Below are 23,879 nucleotides of genomic sequence, written 5' to 3'. Positions count from 1 at the left end.
GGAAAACTGATTGCATAAATATTAATAGCAACTAAAAACCTGGTACTCCAGGGGCCTACCTGTGTAGCTACAGACACTGAGGCCACAATGTTCATTTATACAAAAGGATTTTAATAGTGTGTTGAGGAAGAAAAAGGAAAAAAATACATTAAAAACCTCACCCCCTGCCAAGCCATGCGGGGGTGGGGGTGGGGGGCGGGGGTGGGGGGTGGAATAGACAAATATAAAAACTCGCTTCCCTATCTAAAATTGATGTTATTCTCTTCTCCTTGGGCCAAGCCAAAAATGGGCAACAACACGCAAATGTTCCTTTTTCTCCCTCAAGTATATGCACAAAATTCAGGAAAGGCTGGTGGAATTTATTTCTCTGAGATAATTGCAAAGCTCAGTTCTAAAGAAAACTTTAGCAGTTGCTAAATATATTCCAGGCTCCCTGTGGCAACATCACTGCATTATCCCCAGAAATCCTGGCTTACTCCCTCATCCTTGAGGGCAGAGTGTGTGGTTCGCTCATCTTGGAGTCCCCAGCACCTATAGCAATATTGGCACATAAGAGAAGCCCAATTAATTTTGGTTAAATTGAAGGAGATTACAGCCCCACAACCTAATATCCTCTTCCTACTTTCAATGGCTTCGTGGTGTAGCAGCATTTCTTATCTTCAACACAACTACAATGGTACACTCCTCCATAAAAGTGAGATATACGGCAATATAACTGCGCACCCTACAGAGATACGATGCTTCTTCTCAGAGTAAATGTGTTGTTTGGTTAAAGATATTTTTAAAGCTCTATATGGAAAGGTGAAGCCCAAGAAGATTACTAGAGGTTTTATTGTCCTGTCCAGGTGTTTTTGTTTCGTTTTCAATTTCATATCCTCACCCCCCCAAGGGGACAAAGCACATTTAACACATAAAACAACAGATGGTTTATTCCAACATCCCTTTCAAAGCTGCCAAATGTCAATAAAGGGTACACTGAAGCAGCAGAAGCATATAGTTTTCTGTTTACAAGTATGCTCAAATTAGACACAAACCTTTACAGCTCCCAGTTGTTCTTTTCTGAATTTTTCCAACGGTTTAATCAGGGTCTCAGTAACACTTAATGCCTAGAGAACAAGAGTGATAACAAAAGAACAGCGTATTAGGTTTCCAAAAAGGAAAAAAGTAGTATTTCATTTCCGTCTTCCACCCCACCCAGAAATAAAATCAACAACATATTTAACAGCTTTATCTCACCCTGCCAATGCAACCATTAAATCACTTCTAAATTTATTCACACACAAGATCTCCATAAATATTTTCAGGGAAGAGGCGGTGAGGCAAAGTGCCAGTGAAATGTGCAACCCAGCCCAGCACAGCTCTTTCTAGGGGGAAATAGCTAGAGGGTTGTCTGTAAACAGTGAAGGGGTCTGTCAAATTCATGAACAGACCGCTTCTGTTGGAGGTTTTTTTTTTTTTCCCCTCCCCCGCCTCAGAAATTTAAAAGTCAATTACATTCCATTATTAGTTATCAGACTACATTATGTAAAGAGCTAGGTTTGTGGCTACAAGTTTAGATACACTCAGTCTGCCTTTCATTACTGAAAATTCCTCATCAGAATGCAAGATCTATCAGCGAAGCAGAGTCACTGGAGCTCGCGAGTCCGCGTGTACCGGGCGTGCTGGCCAACAGTACAGCAGGGGGAGACTGGCATGACAGGAGCCACACACCGGCTGCAACCACAACCACACTCATTCTTACACGGACTTGTTTGGCGCTTTTCATTTTCAGGCAGAATCTACAACAAACACTACTGCAAATAAAAGGAACTGTTTACCTAAGGAGAATACATTTAACATCAAGAGGCTGGTGAGGAGCAGTTTTCTTATGCTCTCTTTCCAGGACACCAGAAATATCCAGAATAGAAAAGGAAACCACAAAAGACTGTACCACAATGTGCCATCATTTTTTTTACAAAAAAAAAAAAGGCCCACACAAATTCAAGCTTAAAATTATAGGAAAAATATAAGTGACTTAGATAGGAAAGGATACTTGATTTAACCACAGGCTCCTTTGCCGCGTTTCATTATTTAAGGGTATCTCCCAAAGAGACCATTCACACTGTGAGACAGGCAATCCTCAAAAAACTGGTAATGCCCAGAGTCAGAACTCTCTTTCCCAGGCCAGCAACTGGGTTCCACTCACTCCCATCCTGACAATTTGTTACTTAGGTGTCAAAAAGCTGGGGCAGCAATGGAGATCTAAAAGAAAGAATTAAGAAAAAGAACTAGGCAAGGAAAAGGGATCGTATTAAGATCTGTTAGTTTTATTCTCTCTACACTGTACACAGTGTGACCTACAACGACAAGCGAGAGTCCTTTGTACTCAAGAACAGAGCAGGGACAGTGACACAACGCTGGAATCCCGACTACCCAAAACAGTAGGGAATACCCCACATTCTATTCGGGAAAGGAGATATGAGAGGTGCTGCCATACATTTTCAAAGGGATCCAACTGACATACATCTCATATCACTCTAAGGCACACCTGTGTTAGCACCAGTGTCCTTCCCTAAGCTTCCACATAGGGATCTAGCCGTCTGTTCCTGAATAAACCTCCATATCACACATCTTCTGTGGAGGCTGGCCCGCTCAAGAAAGAAGTCAGTGCGGCATTTCGTGCTGGGTTCACAGGGGCTAATCACTGCTCAAGTTCACGGAGAATTGGAACAGGGATTCAAAATCATGTCCGTGTGAGCCCAAGCCTAACCACCACACAACACTGCAATAAAAGTATCAAACCATACTTCCCCATTCCAAGTAGCCACCTGAAAAGTACAGTTTTCCATGAAACAAATATATGCTGAGCAAGCAGTTCCAGGAGTTGCAATTACAACTACGAACAAACAGAACCAGTACAGCCCCTGCCCTCGTGGAACTGACCGTCTAGTGGCGAGACATAAAATGGGGACATGAACACATAAGTAGATGTATAATTGCAAATTCCAATAATTCCTTAGAATGGAGAAGAATAGGGCTATGGTAAGAAATTTATTAGAGGAGATATAAGGAAAAATGGGCTTACGGAGAGCTTCCTCAAAGAAATGACATTTAAGCTAAGATGTGAAAGATGAGAAGGAATTTGTGGTGCAACGAGCAAGTGAGATTGTTTCCAGCCTGAAACCAGCAGAAGCAAAGGATTAAGGTGAGAAACTAAGAGTATTATAGGAAAGAGCAAATGGCCAGTATGGCTAGGGCATAAAGAACAAGGCAGCAACGGGAAAGAGATGAATGAAGGCAGGGAAATAGAACACACAGAGCCCTATGGGCCCAGGGAAAGGGATTCTATTTTGGGTATGATAGAAAGCCACTAACGGGTTTTGAGCGGGGAATTAACACAACGATATTGAAATATTTTAAAGATTACTGTCTGGCTTCTCTGAGAAAAAGAGATTAGGGGCGAGGAAAAGTGAAAGGAGAAAGACATGTTAGGAGGTTTCTAAAACAATACAAGCAAGAGATGATCATGGATTGGAGTAAGGAAGTGACAACATAAATAGAAGCAGACAAATTTGAGATATATTTGCAGGTAGAATCACAGTAATTGATGATGGCCTGAGTGTGGAAAAGGTGAGTGGTTCTAGGATCCCTCCCAGGTATCTGGCATCAGCAGATAAAGGACAAAGATCACTACTTATTGAAATTGGAAATTTTTGAGGAAAAGCAGCTGGCAGCAAGCACTAAGTAAGGGATTATTTTAAATTTAAGATGCTTGGAGATTCCCAAATTACTAGCAAAACAAGTTGACAGAGACACAGGTCCACAGCCTAGAAAAGAAGTCTAGATCAGAGATATAAAGTTGGTAGTTATCTGCAGGTGAATGGTGTTTACTTGACGTCTTGAAGTACATAGGTAGAACGTGTTAGAGGACAGAACGACAAGGTCCTGGCCCTTAGATCAGGACAGGGAAGCTTAGGAGAGGACAGGAGTACAGACTTGGGAAGAAGCTACGCAGGGGGTTGGATGAAAGGAAAAAAGGGTTTAACTGTGTGAGCTGAGGAGAAATTAAAGAAGGAATGAGCAACATCTATGAAAAGGTGGGAGGAAGAGTCAAAATGGAGTTGGTTAATGATTGAAAGTGAGACATTTGTGGGAACAACCGTCTTCAGAAGGATGGCCATGAAGGACAGAACAAAGCGATAGCTGCTAAAAGGGAACACCAGGTAAAGTGAAGGCATGTTTCTTTGTTTGTTTGTTTTAATATGATGGAAGATCAGTATTTGAGAGACACTAGCACATCTAAATGGCCAAGTGAAGAATCCAGAAAAGATGGTTCAAAGTCTGTAGCGTGGCAGGAGATGGGATGCTGACCATGCATGGGTGTTGGCCTGTCACAGGAGTAGACATCCTTCCCTCTCTATAGCAGGAAGTAAGGAGCAAACCCGTGCCAGTATAAATGGGTTTGCAGATTTCACGCAGAAAAGCTGAGAGGGTTGCTACCAGATTATTATTTTGTCCATGAAGTACAAGGCAAGAGCTTGGGCATGGGAGAAAGTCTGAACAGAGAGAATGGAGGAATCGTTACCAACAGTGGGCGGACCACCTCCTACAGAAACACAAACATTCCTGGGCAGGGCTGCCGGCCCATGGACACAGGTGAGTGGAAATGTATGAAGATGTTCATCTCCCTCGTTGGGAGAGTATTCTTTAGCAACGCAGGGAGAAAAGGGGTGGTCGGGTTCATCCTGGGTGAGAGTGTTTCCAAGAGATGTACACACATCAGCATACTACGATGTGGTTTGCACAGGACTGGAGAGTCACACAGAGGAGGAAGTTGCCTGGCTGAGAGACAAGGCAGAGCTGAGCCTGAAACAGGGCCAAGGAGTTTTCCAGGCAAAGGGTAAGAGCAAAAGAAGAAGAGGGGGAAAACAGCGATTTCAGGGCAGGGAATTAACTACAAGCAATTCAGTATCACTAAAGTAGCTGAAGAAGTCAGAATCAGGAGAGGAGGCGGAAGGGGCCAGAGGAGCGCCATCCGTCATCAGAATGGCACCTAGGAAATGCTCAGTGAATGCCAGATGTCGGCATCCATAACACGAAAATATGAAGGGCTTTTTAAAATGTAAACCCTAAAACTCCACACTCTGTCCTTCACAAAAGGACCAGGCCTCAAAGACTACAGAAGAGCAATTTTCAGGTCTTTACACTTGGAGAATGAATTTGATGCAATGTCTGACTTCCAAGGGCTAACACTTCCAAGTGCAGGAAAAGACTATGAGGGGTTTCTGTCTTACTGTTTGCAGATCAATAAGCAAACTGCCAAAACAAGAAGTAGTTGTTGATACCACTATATCCCATTCTTTAACTACAACAAAAATTTAATAAAAAATTTTTAAACTTAGAATTCATTATCATTTTTCTTTAAGAAAGTCTGATTATGTAACTTCTGAACTGAACCTTAAGCATTCTATTCAACGAGCTAATGAAGTAGTTACTAAATGCTTTGGTAAGACAATGTCAGTGGAGCAACAAGGATTGTTTTCTTCTTTTTCTCAAAATAGAGCGAAGACTCCATGGAATCACTCACTTCCTTTTATAATCTCACAGAACTATTATATAATATTTGTTAGTAGTAAGTGTTACTGAAGTTTCCTAACGCCAAGACATGATTCTTCTTCCCTAGACTACCCTCTAAAACTCTAAAGGCAATTTCTGGTGATGACAGTTTCCCAATTTGAAAGAGACAACTGAATCATTGAGAAAAGCTTTCAAAAGTTACACATTAGAAAGCAATCAGATAATTAAGAGAGACAGAGCAAATACAGGATGTCATTTTTATAAATACTCATGTAAGAATATATAACCATATTTTTTTTTCATAAAATACTTAAGCCACCCACAGAAAAGAAACCATGAAAGGCCTTTGCTAGCTAATGAGCCATGGAGAGGGTATTGGATAGTCTTGCTTAGAAACAGAATGCATCTACATGAACATAAAGCATGTTAATTAATCAGTTGCTCTAACCTTAGAGTAAGGGTCAGCCCACTTTTTCTATATATAAAAAGGCCAGCTGGTAATAAATTTAGGCTTTGTCACCGTATGGCCTCAGCTATAACTACTCCACTCTGCCTCTGTAGCACAAAAGCAGTCAAACACAGTAGATAAATGAATGAGTGTAGCTGTGTTCCAACAAAATGTCATTTATAAAAACGGGAGGGAGAATGTGCTTGGTCCATGGGCCACAGTTGACGGAACCCTACCTGGGAGAATCATCTTGAGTGTCATAGCATAAGACGGTCTAGTTACTCTTATTCGATTGTATATTTTTTAGTATACATTTATCATATTTGCAGGGGGCAAAATATGGGAGGGAAGGTTGAAATATTGGATGAGAGAAACACAGTTCAATTAGCCCTCAAGCTGAAATGAGGGATTCAAAAGTGGTGCCATAGAATTTGCCTGGGACAAGTAATCTACTGAGTTTCAATGCTGAAAGGCTCAAGTGTAAAAGTTATCTTAACAACAGTTTTTGTGAACTTAATAGTGGGCCTTAATAGAGGCTTTAGCCCCTAAAATTTTGTGTTAACTGGAACATCAGCATGTGCCAAAGCAGCTGTAAACTGCCCAAGAAGACAATGAACACATATATGCATAGGCATATTGAAATCCAAACAAGGTCAACATTCAATTTTGTCCCGTAAGATCAGAGCCTATCTCGATAGTACAGTAACTACATTTTAAGAGAGACAGTTTCTAACTGGAGCCAAGCAGGAATGTGATCAGGATGCTGAAAAGATGTAGGAAAAATAGGTAAGAAAATCAGTGGTATTTAATGGGATTGGGGAGAAAGAGAACATCTAGAGGGAATCTGAACGTTGCCTTTGAATATTTAAATGAGTACTGTACAAGAGAAGGAAAAAACCATTTTGATTTGTTTAAAGAGGACTAGGTTTAATGGAGAGAAGCTACAGACCAGATTTGCATTTGCTGTCAAGAGGAACTGAGTAAGAACCATAATGGACCAGGCAAAGCAGTGAAAGTAGCTCATTCCACATAAACAAGTAGAAGCTCGATGACTCAAGTCCAGGGACAATCTGTCAGAGACTGCTGCACTGAGAGCAAATTGGCCCTCGAGACCTCTGAGGTCCTATCCATCTCCATGATTCCAGGATTCTACAAGGGTTGGGAGAAGCAGATGCACAAACTACATTTCAGCGCTTCCTTATATAGTATGATGACAAACCACAGAATCCATTAAAACTTCACAACTCAGAGTAAAAGAACAAGATTATTACATAACATTTTGGGGGATTAAAAATTTTCCTACTCTGAAATCCCTTTTCGTTCGACATGTGGATGTAAGAACTTAAACGTCTAAAAAGGAAAGGAAAGGTAGGGTGGTATCTTTACCTACCGCTACAGTTCAAGCTGAAGTTGAGAAATCTATTGACAATATAGCTCATCAGCAGAGAATCAGACTCCACTGTGCGGAAGAAACACTGTCACTACTTTAAATTCTCTCCACAACTGAGATGGAAGGCTAAGTTCTGATGTAAATTCTAAAGAGAATGGGGCTCAAGGCTAGAAACCCATATTCAGTAAAAAGGCAACAAAGACAAAACTGCATCCTACAATAGCTTTAATAACAATGTTTTAAAGTCTCAGTGTAGGTAAAACTATAAATAAGTCGGTTATTCATACCTTTCTAATCACTCAGTACAAACAAGGTCTGAGACTAATAAAACAGAAGAAATTATGTCTGTTCCCCATGGCCCTCATTATTTTAAGCCTGGATTCCAAGTCTTCATGACACCAGAGGGATGCATTATTTGAGAGCAAAGGAGAATTTCCACTATTTTCTCCCATAACCTTCCAAATACTTCCCATTTCATTGAACTAAAGGGAAAACTCTACTTTCCAATCCCAAGGTCAAGAATAGCAGCAAAGAAACCATTCAGCAAAGACATATTATATTCTTTATTTTCCTTGAAATAGAACCTTGAAAAAGGGTACCAAGGAAAAATCATCACAACACATCTCCAAACATAAGAAATATCTTCCCCAAAATCGTCCCTCAGAATAAAAGGGACTTGCCCGACATAAAAATTCTTACAGAGTTTCCTTAAAGTGTGTATTTTCCATTATTTGATCAATAAAGAACTGTTTGAATCTTAGCCTAAAACGGCCCCAATCACATCTAGTTTCAGATTCTCAGAGATCACAAATAGGTCTGGGTAAGAAAAACAAGGGAAATTTAAGAAATGCAAGAGATTTAGTTGTCATTCTGGAGATGACATCAAAATTATTGATGTGCAGTGTTGTCATAAAGTTCACGTTGAGAGGAACAAGGTAAGTGGTTACAGTAAGAAAATCACGAGAATATATCTCAGGGACAAAGTTTTAAGAGACTGTCTAAATGAGCTAGCTGCAAATGGGCACTTGTGGCATGAGATAAAATTTCCAATGAAAGTATCAGAAAGAGGTTTTAGAAGGTGCTGCTGTACCTCAAAGAACTCAGGCAGATGTGGCCAGGGGGTGCTGGGCCAAAGCTGTGCTGAAAAATTCAGAATGTGTCTGTGACACACATACTCACGTCTAAGGTATCAAGAGTTGCAATAACTTTTATGAAATAAGTGGGCAAAATAGTCCTAAGTTACACGCTAGTGATTTAAATTTAAAATACAGACACATAGTTAATCAAAGTAATGAAAGTAGACATGCGATTATCTAACAGACATATGTAGATACATATTCATACCTAAAAGTATGTACATTGAAGCCACCCGCAAATTTTGTTTAATCTCATGGGGAAATGGTATTGCTTTATACTCAGGCATCAACATTACAGGTAGTGGTTATCTTTCCTTTTGGGCTACCCAGCACTTGAAACCCCTTCCTATGTTTGAGGAATTCTCCTACCTCGTGAGGTGGAACACACCTTCCACTACAAAAGCTGAAAACGACAAGACACTTGCTTTCCCAGACATCTTGCAGTAAGATACTGGCACCTGGCCAGAGTTCCATTAATCAGATGGTCCCACCCAAGACTTTGATTTGGAAGCTGGCACATCAAAAAACCAGAGACCAGAGATTCTAGTGGCTGGTAGCTACTACTCTAGGTTCCAGAGGCAGCAGTTGTACCAACAGCCACGAGGGACTCTGGTGTTGCTGGTACAGGCTGTGCTGTTTATACTGGTGGCAAAGTGGTGACTGTCCTCTCTTTGCCCAGCTCTGGGGCTTGACCCTGGGCATCATTCTTGGTTCCCAAAACCTTATAAAGATACTGCAATCGACCCAATCTTTAATAAATGGTCTTTCTGTTCAGAACAGCTAGACCTTGCAACTGGGAATGCAGACTAATTTATAGGCTAATATTGTAACATCTTCAGAACCTTAAACAATCTTGTCAAAATGCTTTCAGTACTCTCCTCAATATTCCTATGCAAGATTGTTCTCCTGACTAAACCAACTCATTTTTAATTAGATTACTCTCCATCCACACTCATCTTTTGCTACCCCTTTTCTCCATCCAGACAGCCTTTCCCTGTGCTATGCATTCCCCTGTCAATCAGGGCTCAGATTTTAATAAGAAAATTAAAACAGGTAACAAAGTTCTCCCACTTTATTTTAGTGACTGAAAGAATAAGAACAGAGAGTCAAAGACTCTGATATTGACAAAAAATGAAAAGATTTCACAATTGTTCTGCTAAGAGTCCCCTGCCTCAGTGACAAATAAGAGGCCGATTTTTTCTCATTTGGGCTCAGTCCTAACTAATTTTGTTCTTAGACCATAGAAAAAACAATTCTCTCTTATTACCCAAATATTCTCAATGGTAAAGATGGAAAAATACTTGCTTTTTACCTACAGGTAAAACGAGGAAGGGGAGATCACAGTAAAGGCAATTTTGATTTCCAAACAAATCTAATTATCCAGGTGGAAAAAATAATGTAAAAATGAAATTAAATTTTATAGTGGTATGAACTCAAACACACTAGCTAAGAACTAGGAGGAACCCATACACAAAGCGAAAACTGGACATAGGTGCAGAGGTGCTGCAAATTAATTCTAGAGTTTAAAACTGAAAATCAGGAGCCAAGTAATAGGACATGGCTCCCTGGATGTCTGATTTCAATACCACGGCGGTCTTGTATAAGAGCCGAAGAACCATAATTTGTAAAATACACACGCCAAACTCACTAGCTCAGTTACCCCACTTCCGCTTTCATTCAGACAGTCCAAGAATAAAAAGTCCCCAATAAGAGTTTTTATCAACTTTCAATCCTAAGCTCTGAAGAGCTTAAAACCTAAGACAACGAGAGGATCTGAGTTGCAGTTCTGACAAACTTCTGCACTCTGACTTAATTTCCTGAATAATTGGCTACGATTGGGCTCTCAAAAAACAAATAAATAAAGTTAGGTCATATATCACAAAAATTCAAGATTCCCTTCATGTCTATCTCCTCTGAAAAAATATCTTAGTGTTTGTTTGAAGGGGAAAGAAAAAAAAGCTTGCATCAATTTTAAAGAACGCTAATTGAAAAAAGAAAGTAGCAATTAGACTCAGATTATTTACACCCAGTAGATTTCACCAATATAGATTATTTTTTATTATGCTTAGGAAAAATGGAAAATCTTCACACAAAAGCTATTGGACATACCAGGAATGAGCTAAGGATGTGCAGAGATGCAACCTTGATTTTCTTTCCGTCTGTGCATGAGAGATGATAAGGAACTAGCTTCTATTTTTAAAACAAAATAAATACTTGGGCAGAACACTATGAGAAGGAATAAAACCCCATAGGAGTGAAAGATACGCCTGTCAGAAAAGCTGTGCAAGTATCATGAGAGACTCTGTAATTTTGTTTTTTAGCTTTAAATAACATTTTAATTTCTGAAGTGAATGGTATAATTCAATGGCATAGCCAGAAACAGAACCTCATGAATAATAAAGTAATAAAACTGTGGAATCAAAAAAAATAGGGGAGGGGCGGCCAGATGGCTCAGTTGGTGAGAGCGCGAGCTCTTAACAACAAGGTTGTGGGTTCAATTCCCGCATGGGATGGTGGGCTGTGCCCCCTGCAACTAGATTGAAAATGGCAACCGGACTTGGAGCTGAGCTGCGCCCTCCACAACTAGATTGAAGGACAACAACTTGGAGCTGATGGGCCCTGGAGAAACACACTGTCCCCCAATATTCCCCAATAAAAAAATTTTAAAAACAGAAGAAGAAAATCAGGGAGAGGGAGGGGAGAGGAAGAGGGAGGATGAGAGAGAGAGAGAAGAGAGAGAAAGAACTGTTCAGAAAAGAGCACTTACATGTTGACCACGGAGATGAGATCACCAGGCCTTCTGCGGTGCCAGGGCTATCTGAGCGGAAAGGGAAGGGCATGGGGTGACACAGCTCTTGCTAATTCATTCTCCACTACTTAGCCAGCAGCTGAGCATCTCCTCCTGGACAAGCGCCTAATCTCCTCAGGTGCTAGAACACTGCCTGGCTTCTGACAGGCATTCAAAAATATTTGCTTTATGACTGAAAAAGGATTCGCTTATAAATTTAGATATTAGACAGAGTTCCTCAGAAATGCAACATTTCATGATAATAGTAACCATAAATACCTATGTTCAGTCTCCATAACTGTTATCTCTGTCTGACTCAGACAGCCTGTTTTTGTGTTAGTCCAGGACCTCTAAGAAGCAGGCACCAAGATGGGATTAGAAATACCACAAACGTATTAGGGGAACCGTCTGTGAGAGAAAATGGGGAGGGAGCCGGGGGAGGCTGGCAGAGCTTTCCGACAGTGATGCAGGTCTGAGCCCAGGGGAAGGAGACACAGAAGGAAGGTGGGGTGGACCCGTGTCAGACTGCAGTGCAGGTCTAGGGGAAGTGTGGCAGGGCTTCAGGGACTCCTGGCCCAGACAGCTTGTCCAGAGACTCCAGAGTCCCCAGGAGTAAGCCTGTGGTTAGTACCCCTGCTGTGCTCCCTCACTGGCAGGGACTGACATGGGAAGAGGGGCCTTCGCACTAACGCAGTGATGGAACCATAGAGCAGCTGGGCCTGAGGGGCAACTACGCTCCCTGCAGCTGGAGACCTGAATGCTGCTTCATGGGTGCCACAGCTTCCAGCATCCACGTTCTTCCCGCTACACTTCCATGGCCGCTGGTTTCCTCTGGACCTCAAATAATCCCCACCACCATTTTAGGACTGTATTTCGTTACATCTAACACACCACTAATAGTAAGGCACTCCATTATCTTATATACTAGAAAGAAAAAATAATGCTAATGAAATCTTGATTTAATATCGTAACACTTAGAACATTTATATGCATTGAAAAAGCTCTTTGAGAGTTAAATATATTTTTATCATGTATCCCTCTGGTGCATATAAAAATAAGCAAACAAGTTAGGGGATATTTCTAAAACTTCTTCAGCGTCCAACTCCTCTGAGACACTTTGTACCTCAGTCATCATCATCTGGTTTCGCCCACATACGTTTTCCCCTGTGTTGTCAAGGACATTGGAGATGCACTATTTCTTCAGGGCGTGCTCCAGTACAGTATGCAGGATTTTCTTCCAAAATGATGGCACCCACTGTTTAGGTACCGATACGAGCACTTCCTTGACCTAACCAGAAAATCTCACTGGCAGGTTTTCAAACAACCACCAGGACTCATATTTCTTGCTTAACTGGTCATTAAGTGGTTTGCTGATTGAAATATTGAGAGTCTACAGTTGTCTAAAGAGGCCAGGAAATACTACCAAATTCATGTTTCCTCATGACTGCTGCCCAGTGAGCAGCAGCTATAAGGATACATATCCATTTCCCCCATCTTCAAAAGTGGAGGGAAGGGTAGTATATCTTACAAGGAGCTAAAGGCAAGAAAGACTGTCTTTGGGATATCAGAAGATAAGAGAAAGGTTCGATTTTAATCTCTGTCACCAACTTATTTTGTGATAGAGATCAACTCATTCCACCTCACTCAGTTGCAGTAACCCCCTCCTTTTTCAAATCAAGCTATCCTAAATTCTCTCTCAGCAATTTGTTTTAGAAGCCAAGGCCATACCACTGAGTACTTCATGGCGGGATCTGTAGAATGATTTGTGGTGCCCTGGCTCAACCCAAAATATTTTTCTCAGGAAACTATCGATTCCGGTGAATTAATTCCCACTAATGGAACCACTTCTCTGGATTAGACAATTAAATGAGCAGGCGGGTCCCATTCTGTTGTTCCTTGTTATGTGGGGTGCAGGGGAAGAAGAATCTGTGTCCATTCTTTGCTCTTTCACATCAGTATTTACTGGTTTCTCAGAAGAGCTAGCTGATTCCTCAGAAGCAGAGAACAAAGCCCAAAGATATTAAATATAGGAAACATGAGTTTCAGTAGGGAAGCAGACTCTGAGCAGAACAAGGTTGTGAGGCCACAGATGACGATGAATCACCAGTAGAGAGAACACAGTCATGAGGCACGGCCTCACCCAACTGGGGTCCAGGAAAAGAACCCAGGCTTCTTGCCTGAGACATTCTCACTCACCTCAGGATTCCGATATGAGTTAGTCCCGACTGTAATCTCTATAGGATTCCGGGTCAGTCAGAGTCCAACTCTCAAAAGGTATGCACACACATACACACACAAAAACAGGACTCACAATGTCATCCATATCTGGTTGAATTATAATGGGTTTACAAGGAAAAAAAACAACAACAAAAACCAGGATTTATATGGAAAAAAAAAAAATGTTGTCAAATAGTAAAGGTCAGTTCCAAGGAGGAAAATTCTTCATAGAGTTAGGTCACACAATTTTTACACTAAACTGAGAAGTGTTTTCATAAATAAATTCAAGAAGGATTTTTTTCCACATCTGAATATGCCTGCTAATAGAAGTCCGCACAAAAATGTGTCACTTTATCTGTAAAAGAACTGACTAAAATAGGCTTGATATACCATATAAATTATAATTATAGTAAGAGGAAACTAAAGGCACAGTGTTTCCAATGGTATGGAACGCCCTAGGTACTTATCACATTACAGGAACTCACAAGCCATGCTAAACACAAATTAAGTAATAGTAAAATTCCTAACAGCGGAAACCTACTCCATTAAAATAAACGAGCTACGTATATAGTCCAAAATCCTTTGGAAATGACAGGTAAAGGCTTAGGTTTTTAAAGATTACTTTAACCTCATGGTAGATATCAAAAGGCAATTTATGGAGCACCCAACCTTCAGACAGCCTAGCTCCAAGGCTACAAATGCCAGCCGAGATTTTACTGGCACCTTAGGCGAGGAGTTCTGATTTGAGCCTGCCTGACAACAACATGGAGGGCTTATTAAAACACAGACCAGTGGGCCCCACCCCAGAGTTTCTGACTCAGTAGGTCTGGGGTGGGGCCCAAGAGTTTGCGTTTCTAGCAGGTTCTCAGATGACATAATGCTGTTGGGCCAGGGATGAAGCTTTGCGGACCGCTGCTCTAGGGGGTACTAAGGAGAGACTGTCAGGAAAGTTTCTACCCAAAGGTAGCAGAGATTCAAGTCATGTCAACCAACATATATTATTTTAATAATACCATGAAACACTTTTGAAAGTTAAAAAAAAAAAATCATGGAAAACTTGGAACAAAAATCAGCATCAAAAACCCTAAAAGATATAGAAATCACTTAACTACACAATCTGTGAGATATCTAAGCCCATGAAGAAACGATGAGAAAGGAGTGAAGCAAATAAGACAAGGGTTGAGGAAACACTCATCGTGTCTTGCCAGGAAGCATCTCAACCTGTTACAAAGCCCTCAGTACTCAGAAGTCTAGGGCCTTCTTTATCAGGATATAAGCAAAGGGCACATCACCCAGCAAGCATCCTCTGGCCCCGTGTTTTCCACAAGAGTGAAATCTTTGGTAGTGGTGGTGGTGGTGATGGTGATGGCAGGGAGGGAAGGAGAAGGGGAGGAGGAAGAGGAGGTCTCAAAAGCCTGTGTCTGTGTGCACATAGAGTCATCTTGCCCAAGTAGGGAAAGGGATGCAGTTGCTGGAGAAGATGCATCCTCAGATCTGCTTGCCACCCCCGTGGGCGCCAGCCCCCTCTGGACGACAGGGGGGCGCCTTTAGTGCACCATCTGGCAGGCTCAACCTCCTGTCTCTTGACATCCCGTCTTCCCCAGAAGCTTTCCTCAACCTCTGGGCTTCACACAGCTGCCCCGATTTGCCATAACTCTCAGAAACTGAGCAGCGATGTTTAGGAGAAAGGACAAAACTCACGGATATGGTAACAAGGATACATGGGGAGAAGTAAACGCAGTACGAAGTGCTTTTGAAAGAACATCATAAACACCACAGCACTCTTTGGAAAGTCCTTAAATTCCTGGCCAGCCGCCCACCTCACAAGTACGCCCTGTCCTGCCATGCCAGAGGGAACATCTCCGGAATGCTGACAGTGACAACACCACACAGCACTCTCCTCAGACAACAGGCAGCAAAGCGAGCAGAGCAATTCTGGCCACTCACTGCACCAGGCTCCCCTTTCACATCAAGGCTGGCAATCTTACCAGCAAAAACTACCCACTTGAAAACTGTCCTGAAGAAGACAATATCGGCCTTTTAACGGACAAGTCACACCTATTCATAGAAATGGGACTTCTACACACAGGGGGTTGGGTGGGCAGGGAGGGAGATCACTCTGATTTGCTAGACTGGCCTTCTTTCCACTTCCCTTCCCAAAAATTCATTTTAAGAGCTACAGAGCTGGACATGGGTCAGGAGACAAGCAAACACATCCCTCCCTCTTTCCCCAAATCAGTTCGTTTTCCCCAAGGAGAAAACCAATGCTTCACTTCCATCTTTCCTTACCTGGCTAACTCTGACTCACCTGACAGCTCAGCTCAGGAATGGTGTCTCCAAAATGCCTTCCCTGACCACCACCCCACCCCACCACCCTTGCTGCCTCTCTGTTACCACACAGCAGACTGGAATTATGTGCTTTGGGCAATTGGCCCCAATGGACAGCTAACTATGGGGCAGGAATTATGCCTTTGACTTCCTAGCATTTAGCACAGTGCTTGACATGGAGTAGGCACTCAACAGTATTTGCTGGAATGAATAGATAGATAGATAGATAGATAGATAGATAGATAGATAGATAGATACCTATATATGTATGTGTGTATATCCATCTATCTATCTGTTTATCTATTGATCGATCTATTTATATTCACCTCCTGTTTAGGTACACAGATGAGGCCTGTGAATATGTGTATACCTAGTAGCTCAAAACCATCAAGGAAGAATTTGTTCCCTGAATTACTGACTTCCAGATGTCCTTATCCCTTAAAGCCCCAAATCCTTTTTTAACATTTATTTAGGAAATGGAAAGCTGTTTAAAAATATTTGGCATTGGTCTTTGCCTTCTAAGTCTCAGATTATATACTAATGTTTTAACAATTTTGATGGCGCGGTCTTAATCATGAATGCCCAATTATTCTGCGGCACCGTCATTTAATTTAGAACTTCAGAAAATACTAATTGCTTTAAAGACTGTGACCACTAAGATTTTGTGGAATTCTGGGAATCAAGTTTAGAATGTTCCTACCTCTGTTTTACAGCTGTCGTTTTGCATCCCCTTTTTTTTTTTTAATATGTGGCGTTTAACGTGCTGCTGGTTGGTAATAATTTGAAGTAAAACAAGCATTTTTAAAAGCTGTCTAAACGCACTGGCATCCGACTGCTTAGAGACCTTCCTTACCCCCCGTCACACTGTCCGGGAGGTATGGGCTTATTAAGCTGTGCAAAGGCACTGCTCCCTGTTTCTGCCCCCTACCCTCCAGCCTCAGTATCACTTCTCCAAAATCGCTGCTGGGAAGCACAGGCTTAGCTGCTCCCCACTGCATGCAGCCCACACTCTCCCTTAGTTATCACACTCAGTGTAATGTACTTTAATTCCCTTTCTACCAGTTATTCTCCAGAATCACAGTGGACACTTGTTGAGGGAGGGATTTTTCTTATTCAAAAGCTTAAGGCTGGTGTCTAGTCAAGCATCAAAGATTTTGCTGGTGTTGTTGTTAGTCAGTGTTCAAAGCTACTTCAAGTTAGCCATAATGATCCCATACAATTTACATGGTTAAGAAAGGGCGGGGTGGGTAGGAGGGGGAGAATCACCGCTATCACCAAATAACACCAGTAAGGGTTAAATGCCAAACTTTTCAACTTTCATTAACTTCATTATTCTAACTCACTGATAGAATGTAGTGTCTTAAAGGTCTTTAAGAGCTAATAGAAAAGTATCAGGAATTCTTGTCACGGGAAGAAAAACCTATGGCTTAAAAGAGACTTAGAAACGTATCAGTCAGATGAATTGCGTTTGGATCCAGGTTCAAACAAACCAACTGTCATTGGGTGGAGAGGGGGAGGGATGACAAAATGCAAATATCAGAAAAATTTAAATCTGACCTAATTCTGTGCAATATTAAGGAAGTGTTGTTAGTTTGTTCTCAGGTGTGACGAGGATTCTGGGGTTCAAAACGAGAGTTACCTCCCAGAGCGAAAAGCTGAGAGATTTACTGGGCTGTCTTTCAAAATAATGGGGGAAGTGTGGAAGGGGTGTAAGATAAACAACACTGGCTGTGTGGCCATGGTTTCTGAAGCTGGGTGTTGAGTACATGCAGTTTAATTATGTTTTTCCGTCTACTTCTGTCCATGCTTAAAATTTTCCAAAGTAAAAATTAAAAAAAAAAAAGCGCACTAGGTGTTCTGTTAATTCTATAGTTGGTCATAGCTGCCCCCCACTGCTCTGTGGCCTTGGGTAGTTTGCTGCTATGGAGCAAGTATTGCTGTTCCCACAAAGGGTTGTAATAGACTGTCCCATTCCTCTCTGAGGGTCATGGCCTTATACAGACAACATCCTATTCTCACCTCTCCCCTGCACTGAAAAGCCAGCCCTGTCATCCTTGGCCTACCTAAGACAGAGACGCTATGACGCCCCCTCATAGCTGAAGACTAAATCAGTAAGTCAGCTAACAATAGCTCTGAGAACCATGCTATCTGTATCAGACAGCCTGGACCTACGGCCATGTCCTAGTTTTTTGAGCTACGTAGTCAATTCACCTCAAGGAACATAAAGGAGAAGTAGAATAACAACACACGGTGCTCACACAGTATTCCTGCAGAACTAAAGTCCAGTGCCAAGCTATCGGAACTCTCTTCCCCCACATAGCAGGATGCTCATATAGTTCTCCAGGGAAAGGCCTTCCCTCACCACTCTAGATATAATGGTACCCCATCCCATTCTCTGGCTACTTGTCCTTCTTTACTTTATTTCATAGCACTTATCACTGCCGGACAAGGTACTGTATTCTCTTATCACCTTGCCTTTCGAGAACGTAACCTCCCTGAGGACGGGGACTTTGCTTTGTTTGCTTCTGTGCTCAGATTCTGCACAGAATCGAACACAAAAGGCGATCAAATACACATTTACTGAATGTTCAGGATCCCAGGGAAGTACAACTAAATATCGTAGAGGGTTGAGAACAAAACAGCTGACACTATTAACATAAACTAAGAACATGCACTTCCACCACCACCCACCCACCCACACCCACTTCACGTCGTGGCAAGGTGACGTCATGCCACTATTTTCATCCACTACCACATTTAAATTTTCCTAAACAGCTGAAAAATCAGTGACTACAGGAGCACATGAATATTAGTTGAATACGAGCGTATGTCAGTTTCTGCCAGAAAAATCAAATGGATCACAGTACTTTCACTTGCCCTCTACAGTATTTGCGATATATACAAATTACCTCAGAATTTAGGGTATAGTGCAAATTGTATCAGGGCTTTTAGGAGCCTTATATCCCTGTCACTTTTAAATCACAATCAGTGCCTCCCTTCCACTTCCTTCCCTATTCCATTTCTACCAGAAAGAAATCCCCACCAGCCACCACCCAGATCACAGTAACATGTATAAAGCTGGCCAAAAATGCGGGAGATTCAGAGTGTCTGGTGCTGTCATCTACCAGGTCTACCTCACAGCTGCCATGTGATCTCGGGCAAGGTGCTGTGCCTCAGTTTCCTCATTTGTAAAATAGGGGGCAATAATGGAGTCTATCTCAAAGTGTTGATGTGAGAGTTAAATGACTGAATATTCAGTAAACAGCTTAGACCAGTACTGGGCACAGAGAAAAGGTTAACTATCTTAGCTATTACCACTCCATCCGAACTCATTCATACACTTACATTTTAACATAATTCCAGGTACTACTCATTCTCAAAAACACAGAATACATAGTTTGTCTGTTAAAACGTGAGAAAAAAAAATATGGTGAAACTACTGTGTAATAATCCAGTGCCAATTCTACTATAAATCTTTGTTGAACGAATTAACATTGGTCAAGAGGAAGGAGATGCAAGTTTTTAAGGAAGGCAAGTAAGTATCATTCAGTATCTTCAAAATTCATTGCTGAGCTTTTGTTAAATAAGATCATCCGCTCAACACAGCATCACCCACCTGGACAACACCCAATGAAAAACAGCTATTATTACTATTATTACTGTTGGGATCATGGATCTCAACGCAAAGATGGATTTTTAAAGACTTCCGGGCCCTCTCCACACAACCTGGAAAGCTATAAATTTAACTCTAACATTGCCCCGCTGTCCCTGCACCTCTACATAAGCTTTTCTTCTTTTATCTTCTTGATATATTTAGGTTCTGCATGAGACTCAATTTAAATAACAGTGCTCCATTGCTAATACAGATGTAAAATGGTCTGATATAGCCCCATCTGCTATTTTACAGACGAGGAAACAGAGCCTTGGTCTACAGGTCCAGTAACTTGTTCAAAATCCCACCACAGTCAGCACCAGTGAGAACTAGAGATCTGGGCTCCTGAAACCTCAGCCAGGGCTCCTTCCAGTACTATGCCCTACGTCCTCCATGGATAAACGCATCGAAACTTCTACCCACAGCTGGTAAACCCACGTGTCCCCCGCTTATAGATGGACTGATGAATGTACATCCCACAACTCACCATAATTTCTCTCTGTTCTTCCAGGTTCTTCAAAAAATTAGAAAATTCACGTAAGGAAGCATCTGTCAAGAGAAAGGAATCATTACTTGGCGGCCAAAGCACAGGAGAGCCAACCGAAACCTGATCTTCACTTACCTATGCAGCGTTCATCATCAGTCTCCGCATCGCCGATAAACTCAAATTTAAAGTCTCTGAGTGAATGAGCAAACTTCCGCTGGGCTGCCGAAAGACCTAGAAAGAAAGATTTAACGATGACTTGGTTCCCTGTTTTAAGTCAAGGCTTACAGGACATTTATTCCTCCAAAGGTCAATGCAGCTGCAGAGCTCTCCTCCATTCAATCTGGGAGGCGGCACAGCCCAACTCCTTTGGGGCCCATCATCCCAACCTGGCACACCCGCCAGGTTGCTTCCGTTTTCTACTCTACACGCAGGCGGGCGCAGAGCAGGTGCTGGAATGTTTATTCCACCCCCCAGATTCTTTTCCCTCAGAGAGCCAACTGTTTTACCTTGTTCCCTAAAGCACGCTCCCTTTTTCCGGACCCCTCAGATCCGCACTCGCACAATTCACAAGTTCAGGTTAAGATTGGGAACACCCCCCCCCATAGTATCTCCCAGGGCTCCACGAGAGCTGGCTGGCTGCCAAGATCTCAAATATAAGGGTCTCAAAGGTTCATCGCCAGCCAACCAGATGCCCTTACCTGATTGTCAAACGCCAGGCAGAGAAACCAGAAGATTTAAAGGGAGTTTTCATAGAAAACAGCTGCAGGACATTGTATGTCAGATAACAACACTGTACTGTACACTTAAAAATCTTAAAAGGGTCAAACTCAAGGTAAGTGTTTTTACCACAATAAAAAAAAATTTTTTTTTAATTAAAAAAGAAAAGAGCAGCAGGGCGGTAGCTACAGGCCAAGCTTAAATGTTAGAAATAATTCCTTAAGCGAAAGACGTATAGAGGTCCTCATCGTTTTTTCTTTTTCTTTTTTTTTGGAGATTAACAAAAATAGGGGGACACCCTACTTCTCAAATAAGCTCATGTTTATTATTTTATGGGTCATGCACCATGCTAGGTGATGTGTAGTTTTTCTCTCATTCAATACTCTTGAGAGAGCTATAAAATAAAAATTATTTCCATTTTACAATGGAGAAGTAAAGCTCAGAGATGTTAAATAATTTGCACAAAGTTGCACAGCTCCTTCAACAGCAAAGGCTGGCTTCCATTCCAGAGCCATTGGTGCAAAGGCCAGGCCCTGGCCAGGGCACAATCCTGCCTCTGGCCTGCAGCACTTTCTAAGAAGCTGCTCACTGACTCCTAATGGCCACGGACTCAAGACAATGAGTACTGACAGGACGCCTTCAAATAAAACTTCAGGTCAAGCAAACTGAAAAGTTGGGAAAATTAAATGCAATCCATAACTGCTGACTGGAATACTCACAATGCAAGAAAATAAATAAATATGGACAAGAAAGTGAAGCTAACAACATAAAAAAAAACTGAGGGGTGTTTTCAATAAGATGATAAGATAGTAGGAGCAACGCTCTTTTTTTTATTGTCTTCAGTGTACGATAGCTAACAAATAAGGAATGAAAGCAAAAGATTCTTATATTTAACATCAGAAAATGCAACTTGATATTTTTCTGAACCAACTCTTTACCCCCAATCATCACATGCAAAGGCTCCCCAACGCTCTCCTACTAAGTTGCTTTCTCTCACTCTCTTCCTAAATGTTCTAATAATGCTCACCAACTCTTTCAGCGCTGTCATAGTTTGTTTTTTTTTGTTTGTTTGTTTCCTTTTTTATATATATTTTTCCTAATAGACTATGTTTCTTAGAGTAGTTTTATGCTCATAGCGAAATGAGGCAATATATATATATGTATATATATATACATATATACATATATGAATGACCTAAATGTGAAAGCAAAAACCTTAAAACTTTTAGAAGATGCTATAGGGCTGTGAGTTCTTACCCTTATAGTATGGAAGAACAGCACAAACCATAATGTAAAATGTGATGGATTGCAAGCATGGTCACAATGCCCCACCCCTCCCTGTAGGCCCTTCTCTTTTCTGAGCTGCTGCAGCTCCTGCAGAAATAGGAGGGTCTCTTTCCCCACCCCTGGAATCCAGGCTGGACCTGTGGCCAATAGAATGTGCAGGAAGTGACACCGTGCTAATTCGGAGCCTTCACCTCCAGAAGCTTTGTACACCTCTGCTTGACTCTCTCGGAACGCTCTTCCGGCCTCCACACGAACAAGACCGGGCTAACCTGCTGGTTGATGAAAGACTTGTGGCTCAGTCAACCCGTTATTGCCTCAGCAGTCCGATAGCCAACTTGCAAAGCAGAGCTTCCCTGCGCAGGCAGGAGGGAGTCCAGGGGAAACCTACTGCCCAGTGAGCCGAGTCCCAACTGTAAGAAACGGCTGTTGTGGAAGCCACTAGGTTTCGGGTGCTCTGTCACAAAGCAGGAGATAACTAATGTAGAATGATTAATACAAATGGACTGTGATAAAATTTTGAATTGCTACAAACATAAGAAGCGGGAAGATAAGCACACACCCAGATGGTTTGATCAACTGCTATAAATCAATGAGTTAAGACAGAACCCCAAGAGAAAACTGGGTAAAATTCTTGAATTGGCCCTTCAGAAAAATAACGGAAGGAAATCAAAATGGCATATAACCACATGAGAAGGTGCTCTAACTCATTAGTGATAATGAAAGTGAAAATTGAAACCTCAAGATACCTCAACACACTCATCAGATTGGCAAAAATTACTAAGTGTTTTTTTTACCAACCCCAAGTGTTGGTGTGACCCCAGTTATGCAGCAACAGATATCCTCATATGGTGCTAGTGAGAGTGAAAATTGGTACAATTACTTTTTAAGTAGTTTGGCATTTTCCAGCAAATTTCGTGATATCCTACAGCCCAGAAACTGTTCTCCTAAGTGAATTCCCAAGATAAACTCTTACATGTGTGCCGTCGCAGACCAGAAAATCTACAGAGCTGATAAACAGTAATAGCCAAACGCTGGGAAAAAAATGCTGGACAACAGAACAAATTAGTAAATTACAGTATATGCATATACTATAGAGTAAAAACCAGCCATAATTCACACACCAACACAGATGAATCTCAATTTGGAGGGAAAGAAGTAAGTCACAAAATAATACACAGAGTATGGTTCTTTTACATAAAGTTCAAAACAAGCTACCCTAGAGTGTATGTTCAGGTTGCATATACAGATCACAAAATCACAGAACAGCAAGTGAGTTATTATCTCAAGTCACACAACGTTTACCATGCGGGGCCAGGAAGGGTGATGCAGTCAAAAAGCTACAAGGGGGTTAAAAGTATTTTAGTTCATAATCTAGTGGTGGGTCTGTGAATACTCGCTTTATCATGTCTTTAAAACGTACGCCTGCTTCGTATACTTCTATGTTTACCATAATTTCACAATTGCAATATAAAGTTTTTAAAACCATAAAAAGTAAAGTCTAGCTGACTATTTAGGCCATTCTAAAATAACTTCGTTTCTCTTATAATCTACACAAACATACAATTGTTCTCTACGATCTAGCCACACCAGCCTGCTCGTGGTTCACACACGCCAAACGCATTACAATCTGAGACCCTTTAACGCGCTGCCCTCCACCTGAAATCCTCCCCACCCCCTTCTTCACTTGGGCGGCTCCCTTTCAGCACTGAGGGTTCATCTCAGAATCCCCCTCCCCTCACGTTACCCCTCTGTCCTAAGTCCCTCGCTAGCCTATTGCCATTGTATTTTCTTCATAGCACTTGTTATCTAAAATTACCTTATTTAGCCAATAGTCACTCATGGTTAGCTATTGTCCCTAAAATATCACCTCCTG

General features: G+C 41.7%; 1 protein-coding gene across 2 annotated transcripts in view; it reads right to left on the bottom strand.

Moving 5' to 3' along the window:
- ARHGAP10 (Rho GTPase activating protein 10) overlaps positions 1 to 23,879 on the bottom strand; it is a 251,677-nt gene that overhangs the window by 157,902 nt on the left and 69,896 nt on the right. For both annotated transcript variants that reach the window (XM_033135263.1, XM_033135262.1), the window contains exons 2-4: positions 20,138 to 20,233; positions 20,003 to 20,064; positions 1,035 to 1,106 (exon numbers count right to left, since the gene is read on the bottom strand). In XM_033135263.1, coding sequence (XP_032991154.1) covers positions 1,035 to 1,106; positions 20,003 to 20,064; positions 20,138 to 20,233 — 230 coding nt within the window. The remainder of the gene's footprint in view (positions 1 to 1,034; positions 1,107 to 20,002; positions 20,065 to 20,137; positions 20,234 to 23,879) is intronic.

The sequence above is a fragment of the Rhinolophus ferrumequinum genome, chromosome 18, assembly GCF_004115265.2.
Source record: "Rhinolophus ferrumequinum isolate MPI-CBG mRhiFer1 chromosome 18, mRhiFer1_v1.p, whole genome shotgun sequence".
NCBI classification, from domain to species: domain Eukaryota; kingdom Metazoa; phylum Chordata; class Mammalia; order Chiroptera; family Rhinolophidae; genus Rhinolophus; species Rhinolophus ferrumequinum.
The sequence above is the reverse complement of the archived record's forward strand: the minus strand, read 5'-3'. Positions and strand labels throughout refer to the sequence as shown.